The sequence below is a fragment of the Haliotis cracherodii genome, unplaced genomic scaffold (genome assembly GCF_022045235.1).
Source record: "Haliotis cracherodii isolate W230 unplaced genomic scaffold, xgHalCrac1.p SCAF_1, whole genome shotgun sequence".
In the NCBI taxonomy this organism is placed as follows: domain Eukaryota; kingdom Metazoa; phylum Mollusca; class Gastropoda; order Lepetellida; family Haliotidae; genus Haliotis; species Haliotis cracherodii.
The window spans coordinates 56056594-56082239 of NW_027266264.1; the positions used below are offsets into that span (position 1 = coordinate 56056594).

Genomic DNA, 25646 nt, shown 5'->3' on the forward strand with positions numbered 1-25646 from the left:
AGATTTTCGTTGACTTCCATGCATGGCTGTGTTGAGAGGGACCAACGCTGGGCTACAAGCAATTACGAGATTACATTGGCCACAGTGCACCGACAGCAAGCACTGATCTGCACTTCCAGGGTTGAAACGTAACCTCTGCATCTCTGGTTACTTTCGACATGCACTAAATGCATTTGTATGATCACAAGGTACCAACAGCATCTCAGAAGCATTTGGTTAATTGGGTCAGAGGTTACAGTAGCTTCTAGCCCTGTTTCTATGAGAATGGCATTTTGATATGGGAGTTATTGTGTATGGTGCTCCATTGCTTTTAGAAATCTTTGACATCATGAATGGGCTTCAAGTGATGTGCTCATGTTTTTGGATTTAACCCAGAATGGCTCTGTGAACTGTACACAGTGATACACGTATGATGTCGTGACCTATGCAGCAACACTTGTCAGATACACACATCCCCTTTACATTTCTTCATCTTGCCTTAAACATGAGAAGCACTTTTTGCAAATAGACTTATGTCTCTGAAAATATATCTTGATAGGAACATGCAACTACATTTAAACTGAAAGGAGACCCTTTGAGATGGAGTTAACCTGTAGGAAAATCTAGACTTGCTTCAATTGGAGCTTTAGCATTACAGTGAGGGCTGGTCGGAAGAGAAAATAATATGGTTCTGCGAGACAGACTATGCTGTGCAAACGGTTCTGCTAAATGAAATTTGTGGTAATATTTTTCTTGAAACAGTTGAAAAGTTAAAACATTACACGTTGCGTTTCACTTCTGCACTTCTATTTGCAAAGCGTCTATAATTCACCACAACAAGTTGCATTTATTGAAATGCCACATGGCATTTATTAGAATATACAATTATATTCCCCTTTAAAGGGCTATGAATATTAAATAACAAATTCTGAATTGCCTGTACTCCAACCAGCCTACTTCCCATCTTTCTTCACAGATGACGAAGGACTGGAGATGCGCCCCATAAGGACAATGTAATCATTACCAAAGGTGCAGAAATGAAGTACACCTGGGTCACCATGACCTGGTCAGAAAGAAGATAGATATATCCCTGGTGCTGTGAGTATTTTGATTTCCAACTTGTCACATAGACATGTACGAGTCAACCAGGTCTTGGCAAGCTCCCTACCACATCTGACAGAAGTGACAGTGCATAGCATGCATACTATATTTCATGCGAGGCAGATGGATCGTTTGTGTGCAAATGATGCCACATTGAATGCTCCTGAATGCCCCTCTGGGATATGTTCTTTGTTAGGTATGATGAAACATGTGGAAATTAATCTTTCTCCCACTCTCCCCCTCAGAATCATTGCATGCTGGGAATTCACTTTAAAGTGAAGGTTGATGATTCAATTTTAATATTGCTCCCCATACCGAAGAGTCATTACAGTTGTCTGGTAAGTACAAGCCCCTGTCCCTCACGTGCATCACCTCCAGAGAGAACACATTCCTGCTATCACAGCATGCTTCTTGTCATTAGCATCATACTTCCTATTTACTCTTCGTCACAAGACGTAAGTCTGCTACAGGAAGCCAGCACTTTGTTTAAGAGGTGTAAGTCAACTAGAAGAAAGTTATTTTGATGGGGTGTTTAGAATGCAAAGAGTCATTGCACATTTATGTGACTAATGAGGACATGGTTTACAATTTTTTCAGGCTGCAGTGTTGAGAACCCTGTCAATTAAGTTTGGAATTAGTTTTGGGAGAAGGCGTTAACCCAACACCATGTTCATCATCAAGTTTTTTTGTTTTGTTTTTTTAAGTGTGACAGTTTATTTCAGGACCATGTTTAATTATACTGAAATTAGTTTAGTAGATATGGATACATGAAGCCCAGAATCTAGCCAATGTAAAAATATGCAGAACATGCCATTAAGACGGTTTTAGTTTGATTTTTTACATTCACGTTGTGTGGCCAGTGGTGATGGTTTAGTGTTGTGGTTAAAGCATTCGCTCATTATGCTTGAAAGCCTGGGTTCTATTCCCCATATGGCATCTTCCCGAGGCAAAGGTGGTAACTGACTGCAAAAGTCCAGTTTCCACCCTTGCCAAACTACGCTGGAATTTTGTGGCTCAATCGTAGCGCCACCAGTGGCTATTACGAGTTATATCCCTTCGATGTCACTCCTTTTGACCAATCAAATTCCACCTCAAAAAAGGGCAGTGCCCATTTAAGATGATCTGATCAATAATGAAGATCTATATTTAATAAAGCGGGTCTACTCTCGCGAAGTGCATCAAATCATTTGAGCACCTTGATTAAAAACATGAAAATATTTGGAAAATATCTGTCAACACCCTGTTGATGGTACACATGATTTGCAAATCCTACAGTTAAAAAAATCTGCACGTTGGAAACCATGTTGTTTTCGAACCGGGTGTCTTGTTCGTTGCACGATTTGATTGGACTCTGCAGAGACTCATTAGTCCAAATGTAACTCCGGAATTCCAACCTAGTTTGGCAAGGGTGAAAACTGAACTTTTACAGTCTGTTAACCTTGCATGAGGAAGATGCCATATGGGTACAATGTGTGTCAATTTCTGGTGATGAGATGAATTCCATTTTGTGTTTTATAGATTTTCTCGACTGAGATGATGGACTATTGAAAGGGTATCAGGATTAAAAAAAGGTCAATCGAGACAAAATTAACAACAGAAATTAACAAAAGAATCCATTGAAAAAATGATGATAAACTGGTTCTTGTTTATTTGTTTCTTCATAACTTGAATCAAGATTAAGCGCCAGTTAGGTTAGGAGGAACTGTACACTTGTCACACATCGACAGGACACATGTAAAGACTTGATGATATTTATTGGCAACACTCGAAACGAGCCGCGAAACCCAAGCGAGCCTCCCAAGACAGGCGAGCTACCAAGGGGAGCTAACCCTGTTTACATTAAAGCATGCCAAGCAAACCTGCGTTGGCGTGACTGTCTTTTTTTTCTTCATGATAAACGTTATCTAAACAAACCATAATGAAGGAAATAGGCGTGAAAAACAACTTGGTAAGTAAACAATGATGTATTAAAGATCCAATTTCTGGTTAACCATGAAACCAATTGGTAAGTAAACCATCATAGGGTAGACTGCCCTCTGGTCGATGGGGATTATTCTGCCCCTCACAAACATAACATTTAATAAACAAACACAATACTTCAAAAGTCCAAAACATATTCGTCAAATCGCTTTGGTCGTTGACGTTGACGCGATGGCCTTGAAGTTGAAGATGACTGTATACCTGGGTCAAATTGATCCGACGCAGAACTGATGTCGGTTGGGTGATTGTCATCAAACACGTCATTCTTAAGCGGTGGCAGAGGAGGAGTAGAAATTTCCAGAGGAATGTGCGGAGTCTCCGGTGTCTGGTGAAGTGTCTCAGGAGGGTCATCATCGATGTCAGATGTGTCCTCACTGTTCGCTTCATGCACACGTGTCTTGTTCCAAAGTGGGACTTTAAAACATTCTGAGAGCTTAACTCTGTATGAAGTGTTCCGCAGTTGGGTCCCAACGAACTTGCGGACATTGCACCAGAGGCCATCTTTGGTGACTACTAGGTAACGATTCCGTGCACATGTTTTATTGCGATCGTTATGAAGGTACACCAGGTCGCCTATCTCAATTTGATCAATAACAGGTCGATGACTCCGAGGAGCCTTGGATTTTTCACTGTGACTGTGGTTTTTTCGGCGATTAACATGTTGCTCTGTTATCAACTGCTTGTCGGACAGAGGCAACTGACAGTTTGTGAATTGGTCTCTCTGGGTCCACATCTCTCGAGAAGACAGGCCTCGTGAACGAATGCGTGTGTTTAGGCGGGCGACAGCGATGGCAAGAGCTGTTGGTGTAGTGGGGCCCCGTACAGGGTCTTGGCGCACAAGCTCATCCTCTAATTCTTGTATGGCCTTTTCAGCAACTGGGTTCTTGTTCACATTCTTCACTCTGCCTATTTCTAGGGTAATTCTATGTTGCTGGAGACGTTCATCCGTGACTAGACTGCTAAAGCCTGGGGCTGGGTCAGTGCGGATAACAGCGTGAGGGCCATCAAGTGGACGGAATTCAATGCAAAGACGAATCAATGCCTCACACAGGGTGGAGCCACGCTCATCGGTAATGATGCACGCCGCAGTGTAGGATGTGACACATTCACGTAGAACGAGGATTAGTTGTCGTTCCCTGCGCATAACATCTGACGCAAATGCAAACCCAACAGTTTCAGGTGGGTCACTGGTGCTTTGGTCCACAACAACATGAGGTGTCTTACGCAAGGAGGCGCACCGGTGACAAGATTTTGAGACAGTGTTTATGGATCTGTCAAGGTCCAAAGCAAAGAAGTATCTATGGCATACTTGCTTGAGTTGGTGTGCAGATGGATGATCCAGTTGTATGTGTAGGGCGGTCAGGACTCCATCTAATACTTGTCTTGGAACAACAATGCACTCTCTTGGTGAACCGAGTGGCTCAGATTTTCGGACAACAAGCAATCCATCCTTGGAGATGGTTGCTGTATTTAGGTATCGTTTGACATCCCTGATGTTTGTTACCTTCTTGGAAGGTCGGGTACCTTGGAGAAGATGAGCATGTGTTCGTCGAAGATCCTGGCACTCCTCTTGCAAGGAACGCCAAGCAGACCTGCTTGTGAAAGGAAGGCGGGTTGTTCCATTCATGATGTCCTCTATAGACAGTTGTCGAACAACAGAGCTTTCTGTGCGCTCAATGAAGGAGCAGATTTGGCAAGAGGGATTGTCACATTCTGGTGCATTTCTGCTTGCGAAATCGGATGGCACATTTGCAGAACCAGCGAGGTGTTGTATTGTTGCTTGGTAGCGGCTAACTGTCGATAAGAAGGTAGACACCCGAGGACTAGCAGAGAACTCCCCACGGCATAACTTCTCAAATGCCAAAACACATGGTCTACTGTCGGTAAGGACACATGCTTTGTGTTTTGACTGGATAATGAAAGGACTGAAATGCTTTGTAGCGATAGCAATTGAAAGGGCTTCCACTTCACATGGTAACCATGCGACCTGTTGTCGCCGAAGCTTGGCACTGAAGAATCCTGCTAGTCGTGGCGAGTCACTACGTGTTACATAAAGTGTTGCTCCAATTCCTGGCTTCCTAACAGCACCATCAGTTACAATCCAGAGTTGGTCATCGGGGTGGGGCAGTACTATGGATTTGTTGGATGCGAGACCAGCCTGTGCTGTTTTGAAGGCATTGAGCAAAGAATCAGACCACAGAAGCTTTTCACTAGACTGGCGACCGCCCACTTCAGCATCAAGTGGGGCAAGGAGTGTGGAACAACCAGGTATTACACGGGACAAGACCTTGTAAGCTCCTATAAATGACCGTAAGCCAGTCACTGTTTCCGGAGGTGAACAAGAAGCCAGAGTTGATATGCGGTGTTGACTTGCCTGAATGGATCCTTGGTGCCATTGCCATCCTAGGATGGTTGTTGTCCTGGGAGCAATGACTGTCTTGTTAGGAGATAATCTGAGATTGTTGTGTTTGAGCGCTTCAAGTACGCGTCTCCAATGACGAAGTAACTCATCCGGGCTATCAGCACCACAATAAAGGTCGTCAGCAAGCTTAGCAATCACCCCTTCCTCTAAAAGATCCCCTAGTACGCGGCACATGAGCTCCTCCAATGCAGTTTCAGACCCCGGCATTCCCATTGCAGACCTGGCATATACTCTCACACCACGGAACGGGGTCACTACACCGCAGTATTTCATCGACTCCTTGGACAGAGGAATCTGATAAAAGGCATTGGTTAAATCTGCGGTTATAATGTACTTCCACTTGGCAATCTGTCTTAGAGTAGAATCGACATCAGGCATGAGGGAAGGTTGTGGCTTACTGTATCGTCCTACATCAGAGAAGGCGGTCACCAATCTGTAACCACCACTGGACTTCTTGATTAGAAAAGAAGGGTTGAGGTATTCTACTTGGATACCTGCATCTTCAGGTCGTACAAATACACCCATCCGCTCAAGTTCATCGAACTTTTGTTGGAGCTCAGAAAGTTTATCTCGTGAGTATTGCGGGACACGACCCTTCCGTTGTGGAGGTTGTACAGGTCCCATGTTAACAAATGCTTGAAAGGGGCCTGAAGCACCATTATAGCCATCGATATGTTGGTTAAACACATCGTCGAACTCCGTAAGTAGTAACTCAAACTGAGATTTGGTATCTTGCGGGAGGATATTGTCCGGGTCTACACAAACAGTGGATGAGAAACCAATGTCCTTAATTTGAGGGGACATAGTTGGTGGTAGCAGATGTGCCGGCTCAACATCATAATCAGGGTCGCAGTCAGGTATAAAAACTGGGCGAATCTGGCAAAAGTGCTCGTGTTTCTTGAGCAGTTGTGGAGTGTCGGACAGATTCGGGATCCTGATTTTGCCTGAGACGCTTGAGATAATTCCTAATTCTGGCCAAGTGGATGATAAGGTAGAGCGTCCAGGTCTGGTATCTATGCGGGGTTCTATGGCAAATGTGAAATCCGAAGGAGCAAAGCTTTCAGGAACCGGCACCTCAATAAAGTCTCCAGGCCATATGGTAGTAGAAGTGTCTGGGGCTCTGAGTACACAAGCTCGTCTCACAGTATGTTCGTCACCAGTTGTTTCTGTGGAACCGTATGTGTATGTCGTGCCATCACCAAGTATGATCTGATGTTTTGCAGGGCGTACTGCCACATCGTTGGCCTCCATAAATGGTATGCCTGCAAGGACTTCTACGTCCAGGTTTTCCACCACAAGACCATTAAAGTCGAACTCCTTGTTGTCGCGTGTGAAAAGTATTCTTGTCTCTCCAACGACCTTCAGTGGGGAAGAGCCATCTGCCTGATGGGCTGACTGAGAGCTAGTCTTGATGTCAGCGCCGAGGCCTGTTGCTGTTGAGAGGCGGATCATGTTACCAGTAGCTCCACTATCTACAGTGACTCGTGCCGTCTGGTGGCCACAGAAACAGTACATATAGGGCGACTGACGGACTTGCACACGAAGAGTGGAGACAGGTTCAGTAGATGGCACTGCACATGCATTTTCAACTGTATCACTAGCATCGTCAGCAGGGTCATCAAGTATACTGGCAATTTGTCTTGCTTTGACCATGTATCTCCGGTCATGATCTGGAAGGAACTTACACTCGCTGAGATAATGAACGTGATCGCTGCGTCCTGCAGCTTTACACAGTGGGCATGATTTTTGAAACTTTCTACCCGTTTGTTGTGCTTTAGCAAAACGTGAGGATGACGAGCGCTGTTGTGAAGTGTTTGTCCTCATAACCTTAGCATCCTCTGCTGTGCGGATTTCATCTAAAAGTGAATCTAGAGCCTGTGAGATTTCAGGTTTCAAAGAGGAAATTGTTCGTGAGCGAAGATCTGTCCCATAACGTTGTTTGACGAGCTTTGGAAGTTCAACGTGTATCAGCCTCAGCCATGTGAGCACAACAAAATTTTCTAACGATGGTGACAATTCCTCGTCCTCTTCAGGTGCATTGCCATAGTGGGTTATTCCCCCTTCACGGCGGAGTAAATTGTCCTCCACAAAAGCCATTAGTCTCTGATACAAATCTTCCGGTCTCTCGTCATTTTCAAGTTTGATTTCGGCAAAGTCAATGAAATGAGCGCCGGTTGCTTGGAACCCGAAATGTAGGCGTATGGCATGCCATATGGCATCTACAGACGTTGAGGATTTTATTATGGTGTTCCGTGAAATTATCGGACAATAATTGGCAATCTGGCCGAGCATGAGCTCCAAACTGCTAACCTTCTGTCTTGCAGTTCTTCTAATAGCTTCACGGACGTCTTCCCCGTCGTCAGTCATGCCCCTGAGTGGCGTGGCCCTAGTTTTCTTATGCCAGACTGCCCCGTCGGCAAGAAATGGAGTAAAATTTGTGTCCAAAGATAATGTATAAAGGAGATTTTGCCTCCAGTTCTCGAAAGAATTTACAGTCTCAATCTTACCGAGGCACCATTGCTTCGGGGCACGTTGAGCGTTGGCCATAATGACAGTCTTGTTTACTCTGCGTTATCCAGGCACTCTACCGCCTGACCTGTTGAGCACGTTCAGTGAAAGTATGCAAGTACTACAGTTCGTTGTGTCGCCTGCTTCGTTAGACGAGAGTTCAAACCCGCTGCCACCACGCCAGTTAGGTTAGGAGGAACTGTACACTTGTCACACATCGACAGGACACATGTAAAGACTTGATGATATTTATTGGCAACACTCGAAACGAGCCGCGAAACCCAAGCGAGCCTCCCAAGACAGGCGAGCTACCAAGGGGAGCTAACCCTGTTTACATTAAAGCATGCCAAGCAAACCTGCGTTGGCGAAGGCTCTATTAAATGTTATTTTACATACAACATACTTAATGCATTTGATATTTATAAGGTTGATACTGATACATGCAAAATTACATATATATAGACTCTGTGGAATTTCTGGATTAGTAAATGTCATCAGCAAATCAATGCTGGTCGTAGAGGCAACCGAATGGATCAGTTGGTCAGACTTGGTGACATGTGGACATGTCATCATACCCCAATGGTATTGATTGTTGCTCACAACATCAGTCACTGGATTGTTGCTCACAACATCAATCACTGGATTGTTGCTCACAACATCAATCACTGGATTGCTGCTCACAACATCAGTCACTGGATTGTTGCTCACAACATCAATCACTGGATTGTTGCTCACAACATCAATCACTGGATTGCTGCTCACAACATCGGTCACTGGATTGCTGCTCACAACATCAATCACTGGATTGCTGCTCACAACATCAATCACTGGATTGTTGCTCACACCATCAGTCACTGGATTGTTGCTCACACCATCAGTCACTGGATTGCTGCTCACAACATCAATCACTGGATTGTCGCTCACAACATCAATCACTGGATTGTTGCTTACAACATCAATCACAGGATTGCTGCTCACAACATCAGTCACTGGATTGTTGCTTACAAAATCAATCACAGGATTGCTGCTCACAACATCAATCACTGGATTGCTGCTCACACTATCAGTCACTGGATTGCTGCTCACAACATCAGTCACTGGATTGTTGCTCACAACATGATCTCTGGATTGCTGCTCACAACATCAATCACTGGATTGCTGCTCACAACATCAATCACTGGATTGTTGCTCACACCATCAGTCACTGGATTGCTGCTCACACTATCAGTCACTGGATTGCTGCTCACAACATCAGTCACTGGATTGTTATTCACAACATGATCTCTGGATTGTTGCTCACAGCATCAATCACTGGATTGTTGCCCACAACATCAGTCACTGGATTGTTGCTCACAACATCAGTCACTGGATTGCTGCTCACAACATCAATCACTGGATTGCTGCTCACAACATCAGTCACTGGATTGTTGCTCACAACATCAATCACTGGATTTCTGCTCACAACATCAGTCACTGGATTGTTGTTCACAACATCAGTCACTGGATTGTTGCTAAAAACATCAGTCACTGGATTGTTGCTCACAACATGATCTCTGGATTGTTGCTCACAACATCAATCACTGGATTGTTGCTCACAACATCAGTCACTGGATTGTTGCTCACATCATCAATCACTGGATTGCTGCTCACAACATCAGTCACTGTATTGTTGCTCACAACATCAATCACTGGATTGTTGCTCACAACATCAGTCACTGTATTGTTGCTCACATCATCAATCACTGGATTGTTGCTCACATCATCACATCAATCACTGGATTGTTGCTCACAACATCAATCACTGGATTGTTGCTCACATCATCAATCACTGGATTGCTGCTCACATCATCAATCACTGGATTGCTGCTCACAACATCAATCACTGGATTGTTGCTCACATCATCAATCACTGGATTGCTGCTCACAACATCAGTCACTGGATTGTTGCTCACAACATCAGTCACTGGATTGTTGCTCACAACATCAGTCACTGGATTGCTGCTCACAACATCAGTCACTGGATTGCTGCTCACAACATCAGTCACTGGATTGTTGCTCACAACATCAATCACTGGATTGTTGCTCACAACATCAGTCACTGGATTGTTGCTCACAACATCAGTCACTGGATTGTTGCTCACAACATCAATCACTGGATTGCTGCTCACAACATCATTCACTGGATTGTTTTGCTCCACAACCAGTTATTTACAGTCTGCCATCATAGTGCCAAGTACAGCATTAAACAACAAACAAAACAAATTGGTTAGACCTTATGAGGTATTTCAAGTTTAACAATTCATTAATATTTAAAATTTCATGTATTTTACATTTCTTTAATTGGCAATAGTACATATTGATTGAAAGTAATTTCTTGACAGCATTTATTTGCAAGAAAAATGAATATTTTTAACCTCTCAAATATTTACTGTCAAATTAAATATTTGACCAAACGATTCATGAAAAGAGCCAATTTGTTTACAAATATTTTTTAAAGGAAATTTATAAACATATAAGTCAAGGACCTATGGAAACAGTCCTGCGGTAGATGTTACCTAATTGAACTGGTTAGTATTACAAGCACACCCATAGAAGTTTTCATGTTGTTTGCTTGGCAAATATTCACCATAGACACCAGTACTGTTTGTCCACAAAATATTAGTCTGGGCCGGTTCTTGACAAGCTTATAAAGAACTCATGAGAAATATGAAAAGGTGAGACATTTCTCAGCATTAAGGCGTTTCTGTGATGAAAAATAATTTACAAAAAGTCCCCTAGAGTGACCGTGGTGCCATTGTGGCATTATACCTGTCTAAGCTGACTGATTGATGGCACGATTAGGACAAACACATCTAGGGATGAGCTAAAACTCTAAAATTTCATCAATCATTAATTCAGCAGTATCCATTTCTGTGTAAACACAGCATATTGTACTCAGTGAACCATTTTCACCAATTTGCATTTTCTGTTTAGTTGAGGGACTCTTTAGAAGATTGTAACACATATATATATATATACTGTAATGGTTGCAATATATACCATATTTTCCCGAGTGTAGTGCACACCCAAATATAATACGCACCCCCTGTAGCATTTTTTAAAGTATTTTCGAATATTTTTTTTTTAATATTATGGGCAGAAAAAAATTACACCGTACCCCTTCAGCGAATTCTGGTAAACGAACGGATGATAACTGTCGAAAACTCAAATGAAAAGAGAAAAAAGATTTTGATTCTGTGCAAAAAAACCTCAAAGTATATTGTTCCATGTTTTACAGATATGTTAAGGTGCAGGAGGACAAATATTTAATACATAAAAAAGTAAAATGTTGATTACTTCTTTAAATGGCATTTTGAAGTGAGCTTGATAATGGCGTCAGTATCTTCACTGAATGTCACATTCATTGTACTGAAGAAGTTGTATATCTATAGAACTCTCTCCCTTATTCTATTATCCATAATATGGAAAAGTCACAACATATTTTTGTATTTATTTATTGTGTGTAGTAATTGAGATTTGTGGAATTTAAGTATGAAGAATACTCATTTTAAGTATGAAGAATTAATACTCTTTATAATCATGTCTATTTCTCTTTCCAAATTATTTTAATATATATATTTATTCCGATAAAATGATTTCTGTGCAGTGAAATACCCAACTACCAGATTGTATTTATTCTAAGTAAAATAACTAGCATGAACTCAATCAATTTTGACAAAAATCTGTATTTAAGTTTTCAACAGTTTAATGAAAACATATCGCCATCTTTGAAACATATAATCTAATAACTGCCACGTGATATTTTAATTGAGAACAAATAAACTGTAGAAAATAATGGTAATTGTTGTAGCTTGTCAGTCCTTCATAAATAACAAGAGCAATTTCAACAGTTTCAACAAATGATACCATGCTTGCTAATAACTGAAATATGTATTTTCCTGTTTCAATTGTGAACATTACAGCTGTAGAAGAATAGAATCATATTTTCCACAGCTTGTCATCTCTATCCTCATCTACAGATGAAGAGTAAACGTGAGCCCTAGCTGCCTCAGTAAACATCAGCAATTACTCAGAGTAATATTAACGTGGAATTACTGCTGTCATTTCTATGTGGCTCTGTTTATAGAATGTCTGGCTGTCATACAGTACGTCATGTGGTATGGTAACAAAACAATGTGTCAAAATACTATAAAGGTGTGTCTCAAATGTGATTAGTGTATTCCGCTAATTACCAAGTTGTGTAATTAGTGCTTATTGTCTGAACCCCTGTGCCAGGAATGATGAGATTATTCCGTTATTAGTTATTGCTGCAGACATTGCCAGCAGTTGTGTCTGAAGTTTGAATTAAGGTAAACTCTCTGCACTGTCTTCACTGTTGATATAGTTGAGCCATTAATTGCAGTTGTTAGGTACTGGTGGCGTAGTCATCAATGCATCACAATTTGCATTGCAGGGTTGCGTCCCTTAGCCATGCCAAAAACCTATGATCCTGGTTCTAATCTTGATGTTCCTTGATTGTGTTCCTATTTTTTTCAGCACCTTTCCTATCTTGTTCTTAGTCTGGGTTTTCTTCCCTCATCAGGGTGACACCCTGTGATATGAACCAAAATACTGCTCAAAGCAGAGTTTTACATACATCATGTAGCTGTTTATCTTACAGATTTGCCTCCCTTGGATGAACCAGGATATGCTGATCATCCAGGATCAGTACCATATATTTTTCTGGGTTTCAGGAAATCGGAAAACATCTATGACCTGATAGGCTTTGGGCTTTCCTCCAACATTAAGTTGGCATCCCGTGATATGGCTGAAATAGAGTTAAAAGCTGAAGTGTCAAACACCATCACTCACTTTTGAGAGCATACTTTTCTCTCTTTTGATCTGATATTTTCTCAGACCAAAATGTCTTGTGGTAACAGTAGTACAAGAATGGTGTCCCGAACTGAGGCCTCAGTACTAATCCTTGAGAGTGACATGGGTTTAACAGTGCTTTGAACAGTATTTAAGTTACATTGTATGTGTCAGCTTGATGCGGGAGTTAAGTAATGCAGATTTTACATATTTGCCATGTTGTTAGAACATATGATCAGGTTGGATGCTTATAAACCAAGGGTACTAGTCAATGCAGTATTTTAAACTCACTCACTCACTCACTCACTCACTCACTCACTCACTCACTCATTCACTCACTCACTCACTCACTAACCCAACAAATAAGAATCGACCACCCACACACTTATAACCCTTTCACTCACTCGCCAACAAATCTACCAAATAAAACCAACACACCCAACCAACAACCTATCCACTCACACATCCATGATATATACCGGTATGTAAAATTAATTACACAGAAGTATGGCCAAAGAGCACTCGATGCCTTCAGATACTCTACATACATATTCAATGTATAGTATACAATGCATGCAACTAGATCTGTACACAATGATTTGCAGCGATGGTAATTGTTACACTTAAAGACAGTCAGCTGAAAAGGTTACCCATTGCAATACAAATGTCAAACCAAGCGTAATAAAATAATATTTCCTTGGATAAGTATGAACCTGTTTCATAAATAAATTTCTCTGACAATTATTGCATATTAGTGAATAAGTGTTACACCAATGCAGTCAGTTGAAAAGGTTACCCATTGCATTGCAAATGCCAGACCAAAGGTAATAAAATAATATTTCATTTTCTTTGGATGGATATGAACCTGTTTCATAAATAAATTTCTTCGACAATTATTGCATATTAGTGAATAAAGGCTTAAAACATAATTGGATACTTACAGGAGATGAGTATATTACAGTGTTTCAGTGTAGCACCTCAGAGAGGCTTGTCTTCGTTAAACATGCTCAAACAGCTAAGCACTTGCCTACTTCAGATAAAATCATTCTGCATCAGTAGAGGTAGCCCAGACTCTATCAGAACGAACCCATTGGAATTAACCAAATTCTATGACACACACATTCAACAGAAACACATCTGAGGGATGGGACGTGAGCAACAGATAGTAGTTAAAAGCTTAACAAAGCAACCTTTAAAAAACACCGAGACTGATTTGTGAGAGACATGTTATTTGAAAATGAACATTTTGAAGTTCTAAATTAGTCCAGTCCTCAAAGGCATTTTATCTACTTTGATGAATTCCCTCATCGTCTTTTCCTTCCCACAGTGGAAGCCAAGTCATGAGCAATGCCTATCATTATTCAGACTTTGTGAGCAACAGCCACATGTTTTTCATAAAGAACCATTTTACAGCCAGTAATTACGAGTGATATGGGGCAATTCCTATGCATTGTGGATGATGCAAATATTGCGATGAAGCTCAAGATTGAGATACTGTTGTGGAAAACACCATATAAAGGACTGCCAAGTGTGGGATTATAAAACTTGCTTATATTTCATAGATGTCGTGTTATTTTTGTTTACGTATGATACACCAGTGTGATATTGCATTAATGTTGTAGATATTGTTTCAACCCCTTGATTACTCTATAATTATATAGGGCTGGCAGTGTGTGGTCTAAGGCACCTAAATTTGCTGTTCTGAGTTCCATTTCTTAACTGCCACTGATACATGGTTTGTCAGAATCACACCCATGCTCAATGGTATCACTAAAGCCTAAAACATCTATATAAGGTGCAAATGTAACATTTGAAACCTCAGTCTGAACCGTTGGTACCAAATTTTATAAAAGGTGCTAAATGTAACATTCGATACCTCAGGCTTTACATCTGTTTCCAGATTCTCCACAAGGTATAAATGTAACATTTGAAACCTCGGACTGTGCATTTGTTTCCAGATTCTCTATAAGGTGCAAATGTAACATTTGAAACCATAGTGTGTAAATTTGTTTCCAGATGCTATTTAGGGCACTAAATGTAACCTTTGTCACACTGTTCCTTTGGTTCCAATCTGATTTTGTTTGTTAACAGTTTATCCTCTAATCAATTCCAACATTTCCAATCTATTTCAACCAAAAAATGTCCCTTTATGGATATTTCATAATAAGATACCCTACATTATATATTGACTGACAGAAAACATTAGTAATCAAATATGTTATGAATGAGAAACTTGAAACAATTTGTTTTCCACAGAGCTTTCCACTCGCACATCTATCACATCAACACATTGCCAACACTTTGCGCGAAATCTAAAAGCTCTTCCAAAATTGGGTTTCTGACACAAAATGTCATTCATTTCCTTTTGTTAATCTTTTGAACTCTACGTTTTGCCCTGCATCAACTTTTTTTGATGGGTGACCATGAGAAGGTGCTACTATGTCCATCTACCGCCCATGAAGAGACACTCTGTCTGGTAGTCCCTGCAATTTCACTAAGGGCTTGCATTCATTCATAAAATTGTCACAATCTAGACCAACATCTAGTTTCAATTATGTTTGATTTAGTATGTTTTAAGCTACCAATTTGTAGTTATTGGATATCATTTACTGTCCATTTTTCCTATTGATTTAGGTCGGACGCACTGACACTTAGGACTGAGAATATTGCTTAAGCTAATCAAATTACAGATGATGAGAGTTTCTGGTAACTCTGAACTATAAATACAAACTGTGTGGCCGCTCTCTATTGAGATATGTGGAGGTTTCTCAGTGGAGTTGATAAGGATTCAGTTATTAACTACAGGTTTGACGGCACCTAGCATCAGGAGGAAAAAGGAAAATTCAAGGAACCAAGTCTTTTTGTTTTATGAATACAATTATCTTTGAAAAATAGCTGTACTCTCCCCACCACTGACAATGTGATGGATAGGGCTTTCAGAACTACAAATGTTTATAACTAAAGACCTGTTGGAAATGGCAGATCATTTGTTAAAATATTTTGAAGGCTTAGAAATTAATTTGGTACCATTTTATTACTTTTTATTAATGTGTTGTGTATAAGAAAACATAAGAAGTAGGTACTCTTCTCTATTTGAGTATTCCTTATTGATACTATGGAGGGTTAGTGGTTTAAGTGTTAGCTGTTGATGCCAAAAACTCTGGTTTGATTTCCAACATGGGTACAATCTGTAAAACATATATTGTGAGTGTCCCTACCATAAGTGCATTGAGTAGAATAAAATATAATTGTGCTTTTCAGATATTTTCCTCCCACTATTCATTATTTTAGAGTTGATACAGAATCCATTAACCAATTAATACAAATTCTCACCTTACTCACTGGGCATTAGTTTGGGCAATCAAGATGATGGGATGAGTACAAGTGTTCCTGTGTAGTGTTCTAGGTATTCCAGATGGTGTTCATATAGCCAGCCTACACAATGTATATCAGTCCCAGACAAATTTTGAGATTCCGTGATTACGGAAAGATTTGCAGAAAATGTAACTTGCCGCAGAATTGCTGAAATATTGCAGAATTTGCCTCATATTTATTAATCAAGACACTAATTTTCATTATTTTCAAACTTTTCTATAAAATTTTGCACTCAAATGATTCTCAAGCATTTAACATGTGATTGAAATGTCCAAATGCAAGAGATTGACAATTTATAAGAAAAAAGATTTTCGGGAGGAAATGGTTATGTCTTTTTCTGCACAATTTACCACAGATTTTTGTAATTTTACCGCAGACTTCATCTGAAACTGGCATATGATGCTTCTTTAATACCAGGCAAGAGCAATCCAGTTGATCTCAGGTTGCTTAATGAATATCTCCTTTAGTCAAAGTAAATCTAATGACATTGAAACCACAGAAACATTAGCACAAGCAAATTAAGCTAAAATAAGATGATTTGTTTGACATTTGAAGAAATTGTAGATCCACGCAATTGGGATCGATGACATGTATCAACCAAGTCAGCGAGACTGACCACCCGATCCTGTTAGTCGCCTCTTACGACAAGCATAGTCACCTTTTACGACAAGCATGGGTTGCTGAAGATCTATTCTACCCCGGATCTTCACGGGTCTCGTCTGTAGGTAAATGGAATGATGTGAGGCTGGGTGGTAGTGATGTAGTAGGGAAGAAAAATATTATTTATTAATTTATTATGGCCTTAGGGTAAAGTCAGAACTTGACCAGCCATTTTTTTACATTTGCTGAAGTGAAAGAAAGAAGGTCCTTGATAAATATGTCTTAGATATCACTGTGAACTCTTTACGCTTTGGCAAGAACAATCACGGAGCATGTGTACCTATATAATGATGCGTGTTAGTGATTCTGTTGATTATATGATTTAATGAGTAATGTTTGATTCTGTGCTCAATTTTTAGATGAATCAAGTCAGGATTCATAAACAGTTTATTTCATGTTCCATTTCATACATAGGGATTAGGGTTGGGACGAGTCCTACCCAGGTACCCAACCTAGCTCCTATTACTCGACCCTATCCAGGTACAAGGTCTGAAGAGTTGGGAACAAAATGTCCGATTGGGAATTGTTTTAACGAAGCCCTGGCAAAAACTATTTAGATACACATAGAAAACAATCTGATCATGCATACACTGATGTTGACTGAAGCTTTGTCTCAACTAAAACATATAAAAGTCAGAAGGAAGGCATTCATGTAATGTGAACATTAGTGCGTTGTAGTGTAACCATGGCGTTTGATTGTTAAAGTCATTAAACAATATGTCAACTGACTAACCATGGGTCCAAGTACTCAGGACCCACCTGGGGGCATGGGTGATCCAGTCTTCTAAGGTCCCACGATTGACTGTGCAGCGTTGCATCCCTTGGGCACACCAGAAACCTATGATTGTGGGTTCGAATCCCAGTTCACCTCGATTATGTTTCTAGGTTTATCAGCACCATACAAAGTGGTAAACGTCTGAGACCTGCATCACTTTGGGCTTTCCTCCCACATAAAGCTGACACGCCGTGATATAACTGTTAAAAGCGGCGTTAAACCCAACTCACTCACTCAGGACCCATCCGACCAAATACCTGACTTGCCCATCCCAACCCTAATATGGTTCATTTTGAATTCTTAGAAAAAGACACTTTTGAATTTAATAATCAGAATTCGAGTAAGCCATTATTGCATCTGATGGCATCATTACAAACATATACCACACAAGGTGTCAAAGCATGAATATTTGGCATTATAACACTTTCTTTCCCTGGTTATTTGGCTAAGAGTGTTAGATAACAAATGATCTTCCAAAGAATGCCGATCAAATACTATTGTTTTTCCGTCTAAAAATCACAGCTATTATTACGAAGCGTTCCCGAAGACCAAGTCTTGTGGTATTTGCCCTTCTTTTAAGGTGTTATTTTTGGTGGATAACATCTAAAAGACACATTGTTTCTGGACGTAATTCAACAAAGTGCCAAAACGCACAGGTCAGGAAAAAACATTGATGCTATCTTAAAGTCAGAATTGCAAAGCATCAGATGTTTACACAGGAATGATCTATGGCCCTGTCAACTACCTCTAAGCTACTCGGCTGCCGTTGCCATACCACCGATTATGTGATCTGTAGGTAATAAAATGCTTCATTACCGGCCCTGTCATTTAAGGCTCTATGCTGTAAACAGACTCACAACAGCCCATCATGCTTCTAAGTCAACAAACACAGCTTTAGAAAGCATTTAGAATGTTTCATGCCCGCCTTTTGTTTTTTTATTTCTATGATGGTTTGTCCTTAATGATGTCACATCTTCGCCCTCATATCATGTCCAAGCTTCTACTTGGATATTTCAAGGAAAAATTAATTACAAGCTAGAGGGGAAGTATTTGTTTAATGACTGATTTATTAAAGGTTTCATATAAAATCCTGTCTTTGCAAAACAAACTAATGTTTTCTTGCTGGCGGACATGACAAGAATAGTTTTCTGTGTCATCAAATTTAATTTACATAGATTATAGCGACAAAACCCTTTCAATAATCATTACAAATCTCTGGTGGAAGTAGAATTGGTTGTATGATTCCGACTATATCACGAGCATGTGTTTATGAATCACTTTCAAATAGTGATGATACTGGGTGCTCCTGATGCCATGATATACCGGTAAATGATATACCGGTAAAGTGGCGTTAAACCCAACACACTCAATAACCCAGGTGTTCATGAAAAGGTGAGTGTATCTTAATTGTCACACTGGTGACAGCCATCACAAACACATGCAAAGGCAAGTCAATTCTTCAGCTGAAAAACACACAGGAATGATGGTGCTCAAAATATGGAATAGCAGCAGGCATAATTTTGTTGGAAATGTCCTCCACTTTACCATGAAAATAAATACCATACCATAAAACATTTTGAAAACTTTACTAAGGCCAAAATTGTAAAAATAAATGCAACCCTGATCAAACAAACTTTGAGCAAGAGTCATTATACTTCTTTTGTTCTCTTAATGTCCAGACCTTTTCATTTTGTCATTAAGTATTGACTATAATCTTTATGTTGTAGAAAAATATAAGGAAATTATTTATCTAAGAATTATTTTAATACTTTAAGGATGCTTTGAACATGTGGTTGCATTAACAAGCTTTCCAAAAGGAGTATATTTTTTACACCCCAAACATCTACACATGAAATTCTAAAGATGTTCTTTTCAAACATAGTTTATGTTCCGTTAAGGTAGAGTCCACTTTTATATTTGCACCTGTTTCAAATATCACTGAAACCAGTTGAACACACATCGTTGTTGAAATCCTGGTGTCATTTTCAAAGAGTCCTAATAAATTCTCTTTGGTGAAGTATGAAATTCTTAAACCATTTTGCCTACCCTCCTTGATAATACTACCATATGTATGTTTATGAAGAGGGGCCATTTGTGAGACACGGGCCATAAAAAGTACCTTGCCAGAATGATCTCCCTTGTTCTTGAGCACTTGCAGAGAAAAAATATCAACATGTGTCATAAAACTAATGACAATACAGGCCATGATCCTTGGTTGCCACCAAAGTGAAAAAAAGTGTTTATCCCGTCTTAATTCCCAAGGCCTGAACAAAGGGCCATGTGCCATCTTTCATTATATCAGACCTTGGTGATAAGCATCCAGAATGGGCAGTGTCCGGATTAACATATCTTCCCGAGGCAAGGGAGTTAACTGATTGTAAAAGGCTAGTTTCCACTCCAGCTGAACTAGGCTGGGATTTCTGGGCTCGATTGTAGCACCACCAGTGGGTATTATGACTTATGTCGCTTCTATTGACCAATCAGATTCCACCTCTCATATCACTTGCATTTTCTTCAAACAAAATGACGGCACCCAGTCAAGATGATCTGATCAATAGTCAAAATCTATATTAGTCTTACTTCACGAAATCATGTCAGCACCTTGATTAGAAACATGAAAATATTTGGAAAATATCTGTTGACGCGGAGTTGGCAGTTTTTCAGCACATAGGTCACAAATCAGGAGAAGTTCAGCAACGTTGGTCACAGAGTGTAGTTGAATGGGTGACTGTGTTCAGCAGCTTAATTCCTGTGAGTTACTAGTAGGGCATTTCTTTCTGACTATGCACCCATTCCTTCTGATTTTTCATAGGGGTGGGTAAACATATAACTAAATTCAACTTCAGTGTATGAATGACCAGATTGTTTGATACATGTATCTAAATATGTTTTGCCAGGGCTAAGCTAAAAATGGTCCCGTTTGGACATTTTGAGACATCTCCTGAGACCTACAGTGGGTACCCGGGTAGGGTCGGGTAATAGTGGGTACTGTCCTACTTTGAAGCACATGTTACATGTGGTGTTTTCCTAGGCAGGTGACGTTGTTCCAAATTTGCATCAGAGAAAAGGTACCCAGTAGGATGAGATGGTAATGTGGCTGTTAAACTACTAGGGCCAGCTTGGGCAATATACTCCTCAGGGAGATGAAAATGTAAATCGAGTGCACACTGATCCATTCACTGTGGTAATAATGCAGCTCTGTGATCATCCTCTAGGGTGTAGATTTGTTAAACTGTACATTATTGCTGTTGTTGTTGTTGTTGTAAGGGATTATACAACATACCCATGATTCACAAATCTGGAAATTTGTAATCCAAATGATTTCACTTAGGAATTGCAACATCCAGAGCCTGTTCTGTAAAGCTATCTTAGCCCTAAGGCTCCCATACTTTAACATACATGACAATGGTAGCACTAAACACACTTTGTGAAACAGGGTCCACTATATAAGACATTCTCCTGGGATATATTACATCTTTACATATATTACGATGATCACAACTATCAAAGCAATAAGTAATGTTTTTGTTCAATACTCTATTCTGAAACTGTTAGTTTAAAGATATTGTAACTTTTGTTCTGAGACTATCTTCATATTGACAGTATTCATCCATCAATGTTTTCCACATTCATTGTTTTTCCAAAGTCGTAGATTAATTCGTGTACGTCCATTGCTTGTAATAAATAGCTAAAGAACACGACAGGCCCTATCTCTCCTCAATATATATCATTCTTTTCTCACAGATATTCCGAAATGAAAGATTTGAAATACAAATTGAAAAGATGAATTGTTTCATATTGGGAAGTGAGAGATGAGTTTAAAAAAATAATTCCAGAAAGTACACTATAGCTTTTGATATATGTGTATGCTTTTAACCTCTGTATGTTTCTTAATTGGAACAAATATTGTTGAGAAATGGTAAAAGAATTTTGTTTACTTTATGAACATTTTTAGTCAATATATCTGATAATTTTTTTATGAATCATAGATCTAGCTGTCTGTTCAGAAACATACTTCATTTTTGTTGCCAGCAGATAAAAGAATAACTCGAAAAACCATTGAAAAATCTTTTGTGAACCTGTTATAGGCCATTTTTATTTATTTTTTATGTCATGAACATTTTACTGTGATATTTATTTCAACTATTGCATAAGATTGACCATATTTTATATTAGTGGATTTAAACATCTTTGGTAGATGTGAATATCATATCACCTGGATGAATAATAATAATTATAGAAACTATATGATTTAGATAATTTAGATTTTATTGTAAAGCCTCAGAGAAAATGTACTTACATATAACAATGTTTGCCTTGCATGTGTTTGTTATGGGGAACAATAAGCTCACCTTTTCAATGATAAACGCCTGATATCATCACTGTTCGATAGTTATTTCTAAATACATACTTATGATATAGTCATAATCATACAATGGGCCCTGATTCAGCAACGATTTTCTTATGATTATGGAAAAGGGTTTTGTCACTTATATTTGCAGGCTCTTGTTAGGTGAGTGAGTGAGTGAGTGAGTGAGTGAGTGAGTGAGTGGGTGGGTGGGTGAATGGGTGGGAGGGTGGGTGGGTTGGCGAGTGAGTGAGTGAGTGAGTGAGGGTTAACACCTTTATGAATAGTTTTCCATTACATCACAGCATGATGTAGGATGAACCCAAAGTGATGCAGACATTTACCACTTTGGTGAAACCCACAAGTATGCGTATGCAGACAAACCTGGAAACAGGGAAGCTAGAATTAAAAACCACAATCATAGGTTCCTGCATGCCTAAGGGAGGCAATTCTGAACACACAGCCTTAGACAACTGGGCCACCCTGTGTAATGATGTGGCTAAATCTAGACTGCACTGATATTTTTTTTAAAAATTCAGCAATTACAACAAACAAATCACTTTGTTGTGCCTTCATGTTTTATCATTTTAAAAATTAAATAGACTGAATTACAATTTATTTTTACAATGAGTTCAATGGGTCTTATTTCAACTTCAATAATTATCACAGAAAAAGTTGTCACAATCTATGTTTAGATGGAACAAAACACAAAAGAATGTAAACCTTTTGGTGGTATGGCCCATGATGGAATCAGCTCTGCGATAACACATAAGCCTTGTGCACCTTACTCTCAGTGTAAGCGGCATTCGCAGGAAAACAAACAACCTCGCGGTGTCTTGCTGCATGCTTAGTTTACCATGGAAACCCATTTAGCGTACTTTTCTAAGCTTTTCATTGGCATGAGCACTGATGCTATGAATGTTTTCTCATTCAGGCAAATATTCGGTTTGCAGTCTGTCATTATGTGTGTCTTTAGGAAAGCTGGGCCACGATTGGCTTCCGATGATGGAGGATGGGGATGGAAAATGCGGAAATGAACAAAATGAATGCCCCTGACAAACCTAGGCATTGAGTGACTTGTGGGAATGGGCATTTCATACATACCTTTACTTACATTATTACCTTTACAGAAAACATCACTCAAATTATCCTGCCTTTGAAGGTTCATTTTGAAAATGACTTGTGAGAAAATATAAACATGTTTTGGATGAAGTCTCAGTTAATGTTTAACTCCTCTATATATTTTGGTATGGGGTCAGATCTGTCTTCATCATTTTAACATGTTCACGTGTATTTCAGAAAAAGCAATATCATTTTCCATACTAATTAAAGTTAATGATGAATATATCCCACACAATTAGATTTTCAAACAGAACAATTGAAAAAATGTTAATTATAACCTTCAGCAAAAGCTGTTTTGAACTTTTTATACTAATATGGTATTTACCGGAACTACCAACACATAGTTTTGTGTTGTACTTTGAAGTAGAAAGGAAACAATAATCTCTTGTTAACGAATCAGGCTTGCTAGCTCCGAGCAGTACAAACCTATTTATCTCGAACAAAAATCTCAAAACCGCAGTTAAAGTTTCCTCGATAAGCCAGTAAGCAGTGAGCTACTGAGATGTTCCACAATGTCTTGGCATTGTTACAGGACATGCCACAAGCATCTGGTAGAAAATCCGACACGCTCTCAAAATTAGTTGCAGCAAACTCGGAAACAATCGTTGCAAAAATCAGCCCGGAAAACCTGCATTCAATTTTGACTGCTTGGCTGGTAAGTTCGTCAGGTTATAGAGAGAAATGGTAGGGTCGGCTACAGCATTCAAGCAAGGGCGGCAACTTCAGAGACTACCTCCTGGCTTGCATAAACATGGGGAAAACAGACAACACCACAACTTACAGAATGATTTTACATGAAGTTCTCTAATTATTTCCTGCCCGTGTGTGAAAGACATACCAGGAGTTGGGTTAAAGCACATCTACCCTGAGGACTTATGGTACAGGATTAGCTTTCACTCTGGGGGGTACTGAAGAGGGTCACACCAGATCCTTAGGGTAGGATAGGGTCATAGATGTTTTTTCGGTAGGAAATATCAATTGTTTTTTTCATTGCAGAAAATGCAAAGTTGTGTATTTCTTTGATTTTTTAACTATGAGTGGACAATTGTGAGGTGATTTTCATGTTGATAACGCTTAAGTATATATTTGTGTTGTTGGCATTTGTTCCAGGTTTTACTGTATCTTGATTTAATAATCTTAAATGGTTAGATAATCAAAAATGTATAATATACTGTGGAACTAGACATACATACTGACACAAGAAATGTCTAGGTAAGGGGTCATATATGTGTTATAGAACTAGACCTACATACTGATACAAGAAATGTCTAAGTAGGAGGTCATATATATGTTAAAGAACTAGACCTACATACTGACACAAGAAATGTCTAGGTAAGGGGTCATATATGTGTTATAGAACTAGACCTACATACTGATACACATAATGTCTAAGTAGGAGGTCACATATATGTTATAGAACTAGACCTACATACTGATACACATAATGTCTAGGTAGGAGGACACATATATGTTATAGAACTAGACCTACATACTGATACACATAATGTCTAGGTAGGAGGTCACATATATGTTATAGAACTAGACCTACATACTAATACACATAATGTCTAGGTAGGAGGTCACATATATGTTACAGATGCAATGATTGATCACATATCCTTTAACAACAGGTCATGGACATGCGTCAGCTGATTACGGGTATTGTTCTAAAAGACAAATTGGAACATTGCATGTTCAAGTGTCAAGCTATGTTACAGCACTGGATTGGAGTATCATGACACAGAAAACTACCAGTGGAAGAAAACAGCTCCTTTTGAAGAATGCACTTGCAGACAGCTGATATGTTCCTGGCATGGAGCAGAAATGGCAAGAACCTCTGGATGTCTTATAGAATAACACTGCTTCAATTTCAATACAGTTGCTGCCATTCAGTGAACGAAGATGCCAGGATGTGATTGAACCATTTTGACAACAGAAATTGAATAAGTGTGTTACATCTTCAGATATGCCATCATTCCGGACATATTTTGACAACAAGCTGGTATTTAAAATGCAGCAATCAGGGAATGATTCGCTCCCATCAATCAGGTCCAAGCTGGGAACAAATGGGCAGTTTTTCCTGACACACACACACCGTTCCTAACACTATGGCCTGGAGGATAGTCAAAGGGAGATATTGGTCAAAACATCCATGTGTAAAAGCTATCAATTAATCACAATTTTCTGACTAGGATATTTGAAAGTAGCTTTCAGGAACAACTTTCTTGCATATCAAGTTTTGCGTCCTATGGGTCACTTTTATGTCACTTCCAATATGTCATTCCATTGAAATCTCACCGTACATTTCAACCAAGCAGGTTTCAACTTCAAGGATACAAATTTCAAATGCATACTCAGAAATACTATGGTTTGGTAAAATGGTGTTATATGAGGATAAAAAGAATGCCAGCTAGGAAGTGAGATGGATGCATGCCTCATATATCATTTCAATGATCTTTAAGCTATCCAATTGACACTGCATGAAAACGTTTCATTTTCATCCGAATGGATGACACTTGTACTTC

General features: G+C 39.4%; 2 protein-coding genes across 5 annotated transcripts in view; both read right to left on the reverse strand.

The window, feature by feature from the left end:
• The window catches only part of LOC139479611 (kin of IRRE-like protein 2), a 267166-nt gene that overhangs the window by 93818 nt on the left and 147702 nt on the right, over positions 1-25646 (reverse strand). The gene's annotated exons all lie outside the window — the stretch shown is intronic.
• Positions 3179-8029, reverse strand: LOC139471775 (uncharacterized). Its single transcript, XM_071254269.1, has one exon. The coding sequence runs from the start codon at positions 8027-8029 to the stop codon at positions 3179-3181; it is 4851 nt and encodes a 1616-aa protein (XP_071110370.1).